This window comes from Chiloscyllium punctatum, chromosome 10 (assembly GCF_047496795.1).
Source record: "Chiloscyllium punctatum isolate Juve2018m chromosome 10, sChiPun1.3, whole genome shotgun sequence".
NCBI classification, from domain to species: Eukaryota; Metazoa; Chordata; class Chondrichthyes; order Orectolobiformes; family Hemiscylliidae; genus Chiloscyllium; species Chiloscyllium punctatum.
In genome coordinates this window covers 74,462,532-74,477,651 of record NC_092748.1, presented here as the reverse complement: position 1 = coordinate 74,477,651, position 15,120 = coordinate 74,462,532, and the positions used below count along the sequence as shown (strand labels likewise).

General features: G+C 40.5%; 1 protein-coding gene across 2 annotated transcripts in view; it reads left to right on the top strand.

Moving 5' to 3' along the window:
• LOC140482293 (bile salt export pump-like) overlaps nt 1-15,120 on the top strand; it is an 83,832-nt gene that overhangs the window by 38,819 nt on the left and 29,893 nt on the right. For both annotated transcript variants that reach the window (XM_072579530.1, XM_072579529.1), the window contains exons 10-15: nt 7,747-7,871; nt 8,317-8,491; nt 9,445-9,558; nt 9,656-9,766; nt 10,921-11,046; nt 14,093-14,296. In XM_072579530.1, the coding sequence (XP_072435631.1) occupies nt 7,747-7,871; nt 8,317-8,491; nt 9,445-9,558; nt 9,656-9,766; nt 10,921-11,046; nt 14,093-14,296 (855 nt within the window). The remainder of the gene's footprint in view (nt 1-7,746; nt 7,872-8,316; nt 8,492-9,444; nt 9,559-9,655; nt 9,767-10,920; nt 11,047-14,092; nt 14,297-15,120) is intronic.

Genomic DNA, 15,120 nt, shown 5'->3' with positions numbered 1-15,120 from the left:
CTGCCATGCATCTAGTCAAGCTGTGACAGTTCAGAGATGTCCTGCATAGATCGAGACATTTTCCTGGACATATTGGAATAGAGGAAATTGACACCATGCTTTCCAGATAGGGACAGGGAAATACTAGGGGATGTGATGGTGCAGTGGTGGGCCATGTAGATGAGGTCACTACACCAGACCCTGCTGACCTTATCTAAGGTTACCACCCAGGTCAGTGCAATCTCAACTGTCTGGAGAAAGATGTGGCAATGCTACAAGAAGGTCAATGACTTCCTCTGCTATGCCAGGATAAATCCCAACATCTTCTCTTTACTAACTCACTCACTGGATTTGTACTGCTGATCCCACCTCCCACAAAACTTCATGTTCTACCCCTCTTCCTATTGAACATTGCATCTTTCCCCACTTATTCCCTCTCCCACAAGCCTCCACTAAAGTTGCTTGGCCTTTGCGTTGTGTACTCACTCACTTGGAAAATGTCAGCACTTTATCCTCAGTTGTACCAACATTAATAACTGTGCCAACCATTTTCATTTTGCTCAATCCCTCCCTTTCTCTCACTCCAAGAGAAAATGGCCTATAACAGGGCCATAAATCCAGTAAGGGTAGTGAATTGGGACCCTGCTGCCTCAGACACATGACTATTTGGCTGCCTTCATGGGATGATTGGCAGCTGCCATGACACCCAGGTCAAACACACTTAGAGTCTGTTGGACATGTGCACAGATCTACACTCCAGGATCAACAGCAAGGTAACAGAAGATGGAGGACACTAACCTCACTCCAGGTGACTGTTCCTCACAAGGAGACAACTGTGCCCATAGGTACCCATCTGGAGGAAAAGCCACAGACAAGTGTCTGAGAAGCCTCCTCAGAGGACACTCCAGTGATGGTCGAGCCTCCATCCTGCCCACCACTTTCAGCCCTGTGGGAGGTCAAACTGAGGAGGGTACGCCTTCATCTGTACTGTCTAGCCACAAATGCTCTCCCCTAATATTGGCTGAACAAAACTTCCAGGATAATGCATGCCACCAAAGGACTGGCTCCTTCCACTCCAACTGTACTGAGACAGTGTGAGAATGAAGACTTTCTGTAAGCACACAGGTGGTACAGTTGATGATATATTGTGAGCACATAATTACCTTTGTAAATATACATTCACTTTTCTTCCTTATCTGTGTGAGTGAACACCTGTCTATCTGTAACTATAATGTTGAAGATCCCAACCATCCTTAGCACTATGTGGTTCTTTGGTCCAAGCTGTGAAGGGAGCAGCTGCTGCATCATGTGCAGACTATGGGAACATGGAAGGTTATTGCTACTTTGTTAGTCAGAGTCAAACTTTCCACCCTTCACAATATTGTTGTGCATTACTGCCATTAGAGGGATTGATCCCTGATCCTGCATGACAAGGTCAAGAGTGCTACTGGCGAGGATTTGACTAAACACAGACGATTCATGCCATAGTTCATATAGAAGATAATGCTTGCAAGTATGTTTCAGGTTAGCACTGCTGCCTCACAGCGCCAGAGTCCTGGGATCAATTCCTGCCTCAGGCGACTGACTGTGTGGAGTTTGCACATTCTCCCCGTGTCTGCGTGGGTTTCCTCCCACAGTCCAAAGATGTGCAGGTCAGGTGAATTGGCCATGCTAAATTGCCCGTAGTGTTAGGTAAGGGGTAGATGCAGGGGCATGGGTGGGTTGCGCTTCGGCGGGGCGGTGTGGACTTGTTGGGCCGAAGGGCCTGTTTCCACACTGTAAGTAATCTAATCTAATCTAATCTAAAAAGTAATCTAATCTAATCATGTATGGCCATCTGTGTGATGCTGTTTTCCCCACAATGGGTCTCACATTATTTGAAATGGAAGCCCCCTCCGTCACAGAATGAAATGTTTATCCCATTCATTCCATGAACGTTGACGATTTTTATCTCCACTGTGCATTCTTTCTTTAGAGCACAACGGAAAGAAACAGCAGTTGCTCCTCAAGCAGTGAGTCACAGGCTCAGCCTCTTACTGTTGATGGAACCCTAAATGTACACTTTCTCTGTGGTAGCTTTTCCCAATAACTCCAAAGGTTTTAAACTTTCCCAAATTCTCACCCAACCCAACTATCTAAATGAGTATCACCCCATACTACTGCCTCAGCCCTATGCCAATGCATTTCACATAAATATGCCAGATCTCTTCCTTATTTGCTGCCCATTGAAGCCAGAATGCTGCTGACTGCTGACTTATCATGCATTACCACATTTCCCTACAATGCTCTATCATCATCCCCCATATGTACTGAGTTGACCCCTTCACAAATATAACCACCTCTGCAACGAGGCATGCATCCTCCAAGCACAACAATTAAGTCTCTCAGCTACCTTCATGCAGCACACCTCGATAACCCCACCCCTTGACATTTATTGGACAGACCCCAGGACTGACCATGGCCCTCCCACTTAAGCAACTTAGACAGCTCCAAATAATGAGCAACCAGATCCATGGCTGATATTTGTAAAGCTCCACAACTTTCTTCCTGTAATTGCCTGGACTGGTTGCTTTAGACACAGGGGAAAACTATGGTCCAATCCCTGGACGATAGAGGTACAGGCACCCTTGACTGTTCCAAGCAGCTGACTGACCATGCCCAAATCCCGAGAATGATACCACTGTTGACTTTCTGTGCTGGGACCTCCTGACTGAAGGGTGCCTCCCTTGACTTGAGTGAGGAATAGTCCCCTCAGACTTTCAGCCATGGCCATTTAGTTGAAGTGCAAGCAACATTTTTGATGTGTACACAGCTGGCACTTCTGTGAGATTGATGCAGCAGGATCCTGTACAGCAACATGTGCGCCCTTCACTGATGACTGCTGACAACCATGACAATATGCCTGGCTTTATGTCTGTGTTAAATAGCAAGACAAAACAAAGCACTTTGAGCCTATAAGTTCTGGGTGATGGAGAAAAGTGCAAATAGTCAAGGCTGTGAGCATCAAAGTATGCACAAAGTTAATGAGTTCTAAGAAAGCGAGGAGGCCTAAGATGCATCCTAGTCTAAATCATGAGCTGGTTGCCCATCCCTGCACATTAAGTGTCCTTGCAACAGCATTGCAACGAAAGGTGCCAGTGCACTCCAAAGTGCAACATTGAAGTGGATTGGAGACAGGCTACAATGGTGCCATGATGCAGATACATGCTGGAAAACTGTACCTATGGAGATGGGATGCATGGGGCCAGGGAGTATGCTCTGAAATGTTGGCAACTGCTGTCTAAGGTGAGCTGGTAACCATTCTGAATTTCATGTAAGAAATTCACAGAGTCTAGTCTCAATCCAGTCTATGGGAGGATAGGAAGCTGTATAAAATGAGGTGAGATTAGGTGGTAAACAGGATGATCATGAGAAATAACCTTTGCACATAGGCCTTTGATGCTCAGTAGTGAGCGTCCAATTTCACCATCCAATGTTTGGTTACAAAATGAGTCTCATTGGTATCAATGTAACTTTCTCACCATGGCCCTATACTGTTCAGGGACTGGGAAGATTGAGCCATGTATATCTCTCCACAGATGTTGCCAGAATTCCTGAGTATTTACAGCATACTCTGATTTTTGGAGCTGAATAAAACTTTTAGAGTGTGAACATTTAATTACAAATCACTATTGACACTTGGTTGGTTGATTAATTTTAAGATCGATTTGGCTAAGGATTCCAGAAACAGAGGGAGAGGGTTAAAGAAAAGCAGAATAATTTGTATGAATTTGGAGCTCCCTAGTCCAAAGTAGATATAGCGTGAATAGGTGCTAAGTGTAGAGATGCAACATATCTTAGAGATGTACAGCACGGAAGCAGACCCTTGGTCCAACCCATCCATGCCGACCAGATATTCCAACCCAATCTAGTCCCACCTGCCAGCACCCGGCCTATATCCCTCCAAGCCCTTCCTATTCATATATTCATCCAAATGCCTCTTAAATGTTGCAATTGTACCAGCCTCCATCACTTCCTCTGGCAGCTCATTCCATACATGTACCGCCCTCTGTGTGAAAAAGTTGCCCCTTAGGTCTCTTTTATATCTTTCTCCTCTCACCCTAAACCTATGCCCTCTAGTTCTGGAGTCCCCAACCCCTGTGAAAAGACTTTGTCTATTTACCCTATCCATGCCCCTCATAACTTTGTAAACCTCTATAAGGTCACCCCTCAGCCTCCGACACTCCAGGGAAAACAGCCCCAGCCTGTTCAGCCTCTCCCTATAGCTCACATCCTCCAACCCTGGCAACATCCTTGTAGATCTTTTCTGAACCCTTTCAAGTTTCACAACATCTTTCCGATAGGAAGGAGACCAGAATTGCATGCAATGCTCCAACAGTGGCCTAACCAATGTCCTGTACAGCCGCAACATGACCTCCCAACTCCTGTACTCAATACTCTGACCAATAAAAGAAAGCATACCAAATGCCTTCTTCACTATCCTATCTACCTGCGACTCCAATTTCAAGGAGCTATGAACCTGCGCTCCAAGGTCTCTTTGTTCAGCAACACTCCCTAGGACCTTACCATTAAATGTATAAGTCCTGCTAAGATTTGCTTTCCCAAAATGCAGCACCTCGCATTTATCTGAATTAAATTCCATCTGCCACTTCTCTGCCCATTGGCCCATCTGGTCAAGATCCTGTTGTAATCTAAGGAACCCTCTTCACTGTCCACTACATCTCCAATCATAGCATAATGGTTCATTGGCTGAATTGTTTACAAATGAAACTTGTGTATGTTTTAGCTACTTTTGATTGTCAGAGAAGTAACAAGAAAATATTGTTACAGCTGTTCAATTATCTAATTGTGGGTAAAATTGTATTCAATACTTTAGAAATGATTGATCTTATTGAGATTTTCGCAAATAGCCATTTGAATATTAGCACTGGTTTCTGAATTTTATTCTACTGCTACATAAATTCTCCATTTTCCAAACTGTCTTTCACATTCCATTCATTAATACTGCAACACATTGAAAGTTGAGTTTTATGTGTCTTGTCCTCAGTGAATGGGATTACAATTCCATCAGTGTTGTCAGTAGATTCTCCTCCCGCGCACCCCAGTCAAGTACTAAAAACAGGAGAACAAACAAAGGAAATTTATTATGTTCACAATCAGGCCGCATGTAAAACAGAATTGTTGCATCATTTAAGCAAATTGTTTCTTAACTTATCTCATGTCTCCCTAAGATCAACTGAGAGCGTGTAGCACAAACTCACAGAACCATGCCAGGATCCCTGAGATCAACAGAGAATTTGCAACAGAAAGTATCTATACTTAATTCAGCTTCATTCACATAGCAAGCTATGCAATACCTATTCCAATACACCAATGAAAGCACACAGTTATCCCATTGGGTAAAAACAAGGACTGCAGATGCTGGACACCAGATTCTAGATTAGAGTGGTGCTGGAAAAGCACAGCAATTCAGGCAGCATCTAAGGAGCAGGAAAATCGACGTTTTGGACAAAAGCCCTTCATCAGGAATAGATGAAGGGCTTTTGCCCGAATTGTCGATTTCCCTGCTCCTCGGATACTGCCTGAACAATTATCCCATTCTCTAATCTCAATTATAGAGTCATAGAAATGTACAGCATGGAAACAGACCCTTCAGTCCAACTTGACCATGCCAACCAGATATCCCAACCCAATCTAGTCCCACCTACCAACACCTGGCCCATATCCCTCCTATTCATATACCCTTCCAGATGCCTTTTAAATGTTGCAATTGTACTAGCCTTCACCACCTCCTCTAGCATCTCATTCCATTCACGTGCCATGCTCTGAGTGAAAAAGTTGCCCTTTAGGTCTCTTTTATATCTTTCCCCTCTCAACCTCTATTTCTGTACTCCCCCACTCCAGGGAAAAGACATTGTCGATTTATTCTATCCATGCCCCTCATTATTTTATAAATCTTGATAAGGTCACCCCTCAGTCTCCAACACTCCAGAGAAAACAGCCTTAGCCTATTCTACTTCTCCTTATAGCTCAAATCCTCCAACGCTGGCAACATCCTTATAAGTCTTTTCTGAACCATTTCAAGTTTTACAACATCTTTCCAATAGGAAGGAGACCAGGATTGCTTGCAATATTCAAACAGTGGCCTAATTAATGTCCTGTACAACCGCAATATGACCTCCAAAGCTATCTCTGAATTTGACATATATCCTGAAAAAATTCAAATGATCTACTCTTTTAATACACTTCTCTGAAAGATTAATGGAATATGCAGGAAAATAGAGTTGAGTTTAAAATCTGATCAGCCATGATCTTATTGATGGTGGAGCAGATTTGACAGGCTGAATGGTAACTTTTTCCATGTTTGGATGTTCCTGAAAGATGCTGTCCTAAACACTTTCAAGGCAACTACCGTCTTAATATAGAAAACAATCGCCCATTTCAATGCATATTACTTCTGAACACTATTAGAATATTTAATATCGTGACCTTCAGCTCAACAGCTATTCCATTTTTGTCCACTTGTTCAGGTAATCCTTCATTAAATCCCTCAATTAAATCTCCCAATAATCCCAAATCTCAAGGGAATTCAAATCAAATTTATAATGGTTCTCATAATATAATCATTTAACTTTGGCATGGTTCTGGTGAATTTGTGCTATACTCTCTTTAAGGCCAACATCTTCTTGAACTATGGCATCAAAATTGAATCATTGGAAGCTGACCAAGACTTACTCCCCACTGTACTCCTGTCCTCTTGGGATAAAGTCTATCTGATCAATTAATCGACTGTGTCTAATAAAATTTTACACTTGTCATTTAGCTTGAGGTGATTTATGTACCTGGAAATCCAAAACTCTTTTCTCCTCTACAATTTCTATGCTCTCACTATTTATAAAATATTCCAATTTACTTTTCATGGATTTTAAGTTTGTTAGCTTGTCATCCCTCACATTGAGTTCTATATACTATAGTTTTGCTGACTAAGTTAATCAACGTGTCTTTGTGACTTCCTGCTTCCATGTGATATTGTTTCTACTTTAATATTATTTGTAAGTTCTCTAACTTCTACCTCTGAACCAATTTGCATTCAATGTTCTAATGTCACTACCAATTTCATACAGTCTCATTTTGCTTAAAGCTTTATCAAGTATCTTCTGAAAATCCCTATCAACAATATTCATAGAGTCAGATCATCTCTATAAAAATCTCAACATGACCTTTCATACTTGTTCAAATGTTTAATTACTCTATCTCTAATAATATTTTACAGTAATTTCCTTACCAATTATGTTAGTCTGATAGGTCTGTTTCATTTTCCTCCTCTCTGTCTTGAAACATTGTACTTGAAGTTATAAATTGAATGTTAAAAAAAATCACTGAAATTGGATTTGCCAAAGGTTTTTAAACAGAGCCCATGCATTTTTTTTTTCCAGGATATTTTTGAAAGTTGTTAGAAGTATGCAAATTTGCTAAAACCCTTTAGTATCTTTAAGTTCTTGTTGATTTTTCTGTGGTTGCATAGTTTGTCAGCAAGAAATAAAGAAAGCTATAAAAATAATGCACGAATATATTATTCAGGCTTCAAAAGGGATTTAGAATTTCGGTCAATTTCATATCAGCTTGACACACCTCAATTAGACACATATATCGCAGCTTTTGTTGACTATTTAAATTACCCTAATACGGTTACATAATCCAAGTAAAAGCTTTACTGGTGAAAATAATTGGCATATTGGAATAATATTAAATGTAACTTTATTACAGTCTGTCTCAAAACTGACTGGCCTTGGGCTAAAGGCTTATGCGAAAGCTGGTGCTGTTGCAGATGAAGTGCTTTCATCTATAAGAACAGTGGCTGCATTCAATGGTGAGAAAAAAGAAGTGGAAAGGTTAGTTACCATGATAAGGTTGCCCTTTTACTTATTTTAGTTATTAATAAACAAGGAGAAAAGAGTTGCGTGATACTTACAGTGAAGCCAATATTAATGATGGCAAATCCATAGTCTAGATAATAGATAAGAATTTAGACTTTTAAATATAAAAGTTCAGTGATGAAGAAATGTCCCAATGTCCAGAACTTAATTCAACTTTTCTGTTTTAGATATTAGACTAAATCAACCAAAATAATCTAATTTTTAAAAATTGTTAGGGAAAGAATTACTCATTCATTTCTGATGGATCTAAAGTATATATTATACGAAAATAATCCCACTCTCCTCATTCTATACAGATATTTTTTATAATTTACAAATGAAAAGTATGAAGCATTGGTAGAATAAAATATTGTTTACATGTACTCTACAGATATTTAACATTTCAAAATTTACTATGCAGATATGACAAAAACTTGGTATTCGCTCAACGCTGGGGTGTAAGGAAAGGCATGATAGTGGGATTTTTCACAGGCTACATGTGGATGATAATCTTCTTCTGCTATGCTCTAGCATTCTGGTATGGATCTCAGCTGGTTATAGAGCAGAATGAATACACACCTGGAGGTCTTTTACAGGTATTTTGTTCTTGAAAAATATTCAATTATTGGCATTTGATGAAGTTATTATGAATGTAAAATAAACTTTTGAACCAAGGCCAAATGTAATAATGTTGCTATTGTGTAAACAAATGTTTCTGATTAGCTGTTTTAAGTTCAATGTGTAACTTTTAATCAATCGTTTAAAGCAAGAGTTTTTTCAGATTTATTTAATTATATCTGGATATGCTTCATTATATTTCAATTGTCTAATTGACTGCACAAGTGTTTTTGACTTAAAAGTAATGAAATCTTACATGAATTTTTCCAATCTGTTGCAGTCAGTCTCCCTCAAATTGTGCTGAGAACCATTGAGTATCCAGAGTACCTGCCTGACACAGACATTAAATTACAGATCATGCAAACTGGCCTCCAAACATTGTCTCTCCAAACTTGGCAGAGCAAACACGTGGAGCGCTCCATTCAGTTTTACTAGTTTATGGTGGTCAACCACTTCCTTCATTGGACTCCCCACAAGTTGGTGATTATCCTTTTTATTTCTGTGGTACCAAAAAATGACTCACCTTGCTTCATAAAAGTATGCAGGCTACTGCTTGTCCTGCTCAGCTCCTCAATCCCTTGCAGCAGTTCCATGTGGGCTGGCTCAACTTCAGAAATAACTACAATTCTTTCGATCCTGATTAAAGGCTTGAATAACATTTGAAGCTTCCAGATTGTGTGAAAGTGAGGCCTGAGGCTCAATTTGCAGTGAGCATCAGTCCCGGTTATTCTAGTGCACACTGTAGAGCGATGTTTACTTCATGTTGTGTCTGAGCACTACACAAATCTCTCAATGAAATTAGATTAGTGTAATGTTCATCAATTTAAATAAGAATAACTTTTAATGCTAGTTACTTTTACAGATTTATTTTCCTATTTCGTAAATATTCATAGGATAAGGTTCCATTTATAAATGGTTTATTTTATCTTAGGTGTTTCTGGGAGTACTAGTAGCTGCTATGAATCTTGGTCAGGCTTCTCCTTGTTTGGAAACATTTGCCTCTGGCCGTGGTGCTGCTACAAGTATATTTGAAACTATAGACCGAGTGAGTTCAATTATTATTATTCAAGTCTTAAATCAGAACAAAATCTTATGGACTCAGCAAGCTAGATTAATGAATGAACTTTTGTTACTTGTCTTAGGAGCCTGAGATTGACTGCATGTCAGAAGAAGGATATAAACTGAATAAAATAAAAGGTGATATTGAATTCCACAATGTGACCTTCAATTACCCCTCCAGACCAGAAGTTAAGGTATTTAAATCACGTATTTTGTTTAGTGTGTTTTTTCACAAAATCCGTGATATATTGTTTTCAATCATGGTGAAATAATTACTGATGCAAGGATCAAAATAATTAACTGTTCTTCATGTAAACAGCAGGAGAACAGGACAATAGTCATTGAGAGAATCCAGAATAGACAAACAGGAGGCTAGAAGAACACAGCAAGACAGGCAGCATCAGGAGGTGGAGAAGTCAATGTTTTGGGTATTACTCATCTTCAGGACCAGATATGTGTGATGGGGGACCTACAGCACTGAGTTTGTGTCTGAAGGAGGCAGAAAACTTCTTCAAAGTGGGAATCCTTTGAAAAGACTTTGCAGTGGTATAGACTTAGCTATGGACAAAAAAAAAACAGCAGATGCTGGAATCCAAAGTAGACAAACATGAGGCTGAAAGAACACAGCAAGCCAGGTAGTATCAAGAGATGCTGAAATCAACATTTTAAGTCTAGTCTTTAGGAGTAGAAGTGGAGGTAGAGGGAGCTACAGCACTGAGTTTACATTTGAGGGAGGCAGATAAGTTCTTGAAGTTAGCATCTTTTTCTGAGACTTCACAGTGGTATAAACCTAGTTATAGACAAAAATACAACAGATGTTGGAATCCAAAGTAGACAAACAGGAGGTTGGAAGAACTCAGCAAGCCAAATATAATCAGGAGGTGGTGAAGTCAATATTTCTGGTATAACCTGTCTTCAGGACGAGATGTGGGGAAAGGGGAGCTACAGCTGAGAGAATTCTGGGCTACTACCTCTAACATACATGGCACATTTTTTCACTTTAATGTTCTCGACAGGTTATAGTGGGTGCATGGTCTGTTTGGACAAATGACCAAATCACTGCCATCCATAGTATTCTCAAACCAATGAGCAGGAAGTGTATGATAACATCTTTGATTGTTCTTCCACTGTCAGCATATTCTCACAGCATTATGAATGTGCTAATTACTATAATGCTCATTAATAAAATTGTAAACAAATCAATGTTTAAAGACACACCATTTTTACAGATCTACTCTTTGATGGCATATACATGCCCACATAAATGATTAATTTGTTTTATTTCATGCAGTTTATAACTTGTCTTTACTCTAGTTTTATGCAGTTGTGTTGTACGTACAATTCCCAGATTCTTGATCGACTTAGTATGGTGATTAAAGCAAGTGAAACTACAGCCTTTGTTGGTCCAAGTGGGTCTGGTAAAAGCACAGCAGTGCAGCTCATTCAGAGATTCTATGATCCTAAACAAGGAATGGTACGCTTTTAAATTGTTTGATTAAATCATAAATGAATAGAAAATCACATGTATATTTGCCTGTCTATTATCATATAGATAATATTTTACATAGTTTTCAGCCATAGTCACTTGGAACATTATAAGTTGCAGAATACACCATGACCTTTTCACATGGAGAAGTTCACTTTCTACTCATGCTTGCAGTATGCCATTTAAACACAATTTCTTTTCTCAGATTACTAATTTATTCCTACACTTCCTGGTCTTGTCCTTATTCTGTGGCTAGTTTTCCACTGTACAGGTGTCAGTGCAGCATTTACAGCCACTGATTTACGATCATCTAATTGCATTTTCCTGTATTTGGATTGTTATCATTCATCATTTGTATGAGGTAAAAACAATGACTGCAGATGCTGGAAACCAGATTCTGGATTAGTGGTGCTGGAAGGCAGCATCCAAGTAGCTTCGAAATCAACGTTTCGGGCAAAAGCCCTTCTTCAGGAATAAAGGCAGTGAGCCTGAAGCGTGGAGAGATAAACTAGAGGAGGGTGGAGGTGGGGAGAAAGTAGCATAGAGTACAATGGGTGAGTGGGGGAGGGGATGAAGGTGATAGGTCAAGGAGGAGAGGGTGGAGTGGATAGGTGGAAAAGAAGATAGGCAGGTAGGACAAGTCTGGACAAGTCAAGGGGACAGTTACTGAGCTGGAAGTTTAGAACTAGGGTGAGGTGGGGGAAGGGGAAATGAGGAAACTGTTGAAGTCCACATTGATGCCCTGGGGTTGAAGTGTTCCGAGCGGAAGATGAGGCGTTCTTCCTCCAGGCGTCTGATGGTGAGGGAGCGGCGGTGAAGGAGGCCCAGGACCTCCATGTCCTCGGCAGAGTGGGAGGGGGAGTTGAAATGTTGGGCCACGGGGCGGTGTGGTTGATTGGTGCGGGTGTCCCGGAGATGTTCCCTAAAGCGCTCTGCTAGGAGGCACCCAGTCTCCCCAATGTAGAGGAGACTGCATCGGGAGCAACGGATACAATAAATGATATTATTGGATGTGCAAGTAAAACTTTGATGGATGTGGAAGGCTCCTTTAGGGCCTTGGATAGAGGTGAGGGAGGAGGTGTGGGCGCAGGTTTTACAGTTCCTGCGGTGGCTGGGGAAAGTGCCAGGATTGGAGGGTGGGTTGTTTGGGGGCGTGGACCTGACCAGGTAGTCGCAGAGGGAACGGTCCTGGTGCTCACCTTCCACCCTACCAACCTTCGCATAAACCAAATCATCCGACGACATTTCCGCCACCTCCAAACAGACCCCACTACCAGGGATATATTTCCCTCCCCACCACTTCCCACCTTCCGCAAAGACCGTTCCCTCCACGACTACCTGGTCAGGTCCACGCCCCCAAACAACTCACCCTCCAATATTGGCACTTTCCCCTGCCACCGCAGGAACTGTAAAACCTGCACCCACACCTCCTCCGTCACCTCTATCCAAGGCCCTAAAGGAGCCTTCCACATCCATCAAAGTTTTACTTGCACATCCACTAATATCATTTATTGTATCTGTTGCTCCCGATGCGGTCTCCTCTACATTGGGGAGACTGGGCGCCTCCTAGCAGAGTGCTTTAGGGAACATCTCCGGGACACCTGCACCAATCAACCACACCGCCCCGTGGCCCAACATTTCAACTCCCCCTCCCACTCTGCCGAGGACATGGAGGTCCTGGGCCTCCTTCACCGCCGCTCCCTCACCACCAGACGCCTGGAGGAAGAACGCCTCATCTTCCGCCTCAGAACACTTCAACCCCAGGGCATCAATGTGGACTTCAACAGTTTCCTCATTTCCCCTTCCCTCACCTCACCCTAGTTCTAAACTTCCAGCTCAGTAACTGTCCCCTTGACTTGTCCGGACTTGTCCTACCTGCCTATCTTCTTTTCCACCCTCTCCTCCTTGACCTATCACCTTTATCCCCTCCCCCACTCTCCCATTGTACTCTATGCTACTTTCTCCCCACCCCCACCCCCACCCTCCTCTAGCTTATCTCTCCACGCTTCAGGCTCACTGCCTTTATTCCTGATGAAGGGCTTTTGCCCGAAACGTTGATTTCGAAGCTACTTGGATGCTGCCTGACCTGCTGTGCTCTTCCAGCACCACTAATCCAGAATTCATCATTTGTATGTCAAGCTTAGACATAAGGTGTAAGAACTAAGAGCTGCTAAGTAAAAACAAAATAAGAATTCCCTGATGGCATTTCAAGGCATACAGGCCTTGTGAGTTTTTAGACTGCTCAAACAATCATTATATGCTTGAAAAATTGAAGATCTCTCAGACTGACAAATGTAAGACAAGGTAATCAGATCCAATAGCAATGCAGAGTGAGAAGTATCTTTGACATTTGCATTATCTTACCTTTTCTGTGGTGAACATAAATTAGAAATTAATGGTTCTATCTGTAAAAATACATTCTTCCTTTCCCAACCAGTTTTCATTGAACTGAACATGAAAGTCAAACTGTAAAAGTTACATTCAGATGTGGAGTTGTTCATTATCTGCTGACAATGTGAACATACATCCTAGGATAATTACCTAATGAAATACTGAGGGGGTTTTGCACTGTTTCAGGTGGCATAGAAGTAAGGCCCCATCTGAGTAAATGTAAAAGACTCCAAACAATGACCTTGATTCAAAAATAATTTATTTGCTGTTATGTATAATGTGATATCTTGAAGGTAGGAATGGTATTGCAGTAAATGCAAGTAATTTCTTTTTACAAAACAACAATCAGCTAATGAATGAATAAATGTTGGGATGAGAAGGGGATCTTATATTAGTTTACATTTTACTTGCCAAGTTGCAACTTGTGGACTTATTAGGCAAAATTAATCTTCAAAACTCTATGCATATTTATGATTAAATTTGGATCAAATCATATTCAGTGAAGTAAATATTCAGTTTTATTATTAAAAACACTATTAATATCTATAGATCATATTTGAAACAATAATATTACATTAAATTATCTTAACCACATAATGCATCAATGACATTGTGTTGTTATAAATTTGACTTGTTCTTGCAGGTCACTCTGGATGGTCATGATATTCGCTCTCTGAATATTCAATGGCTACGTTCTTTGATTGGAATTGTTGAACAGGAGCCTGTCTTGTTTGCTACCACCATTGAAGAAAACATTCGCTATGGTTGTGACAATTTGACGAAGGATCAGATTATCAAAGCAGCCAAGGAGGCCAATGCATATAACTTCATTATGGATCTACCTCAGGTAACATCTAACAAGCACTATTGGCATGTGGAAGAATAAGTATTATCCAGTCACGCAGTAGTTTAATGGGATATATCCCAGGCAATGAATTGAATCTTACCTTATCCTTCATTCCAAATTGTAAAGAGCAAGTGTAGATGTAAATATTAAATCTGTATTGAAAATAAAAGCAGTCTCTCAAATAAAGAACAGTAGAACTTTTAGTTAATAGGATCATAAATCACTTTTCCTTCTTGCTTGAGAGACTATTTCAGCACAATTCTTACATAAATTGGATATAAGGGTACGTTATCACTACCCTTACATGATGTTATTCTAATTCCCTCCAGAAGAGGGATACATTAGATTGTTTTAATTGTAGTGAATATATTGTAAGTGAATGTTCTATAATATAGAAAGTGAATAACCAATACACTAACAATCACTTAAATTATATTCAACTGACTACTGTTATTAAGTTCCCTGATATATTTTATTAAAGATATTAACAGAATATATTATTTCTTGTATTAGGTTCATTCTATTATTATGAATGTTAGAAACAAAATTCAATAAAATTTAGACGAGACCACCAAAGCTGGAAACAAGACAATTTATTCTACGATCTTGCAAGAAAGGACCCCAATTGCAGAAAGCAATTGAAATGATGATTATTCAAACTACTACACAGTTATACTTTTGAGCTGCTCTCCAGACTCCTGCATTACCCAATCTCTCTTAGTATTTTGCCTCTGCCCATCTATGCTCCACGCCAATTGCCCCCTTCCCCAGGTTGGCAACCTTCCTTTCTGTAAGTGCTGACACACATATTATTTTGTTGACAG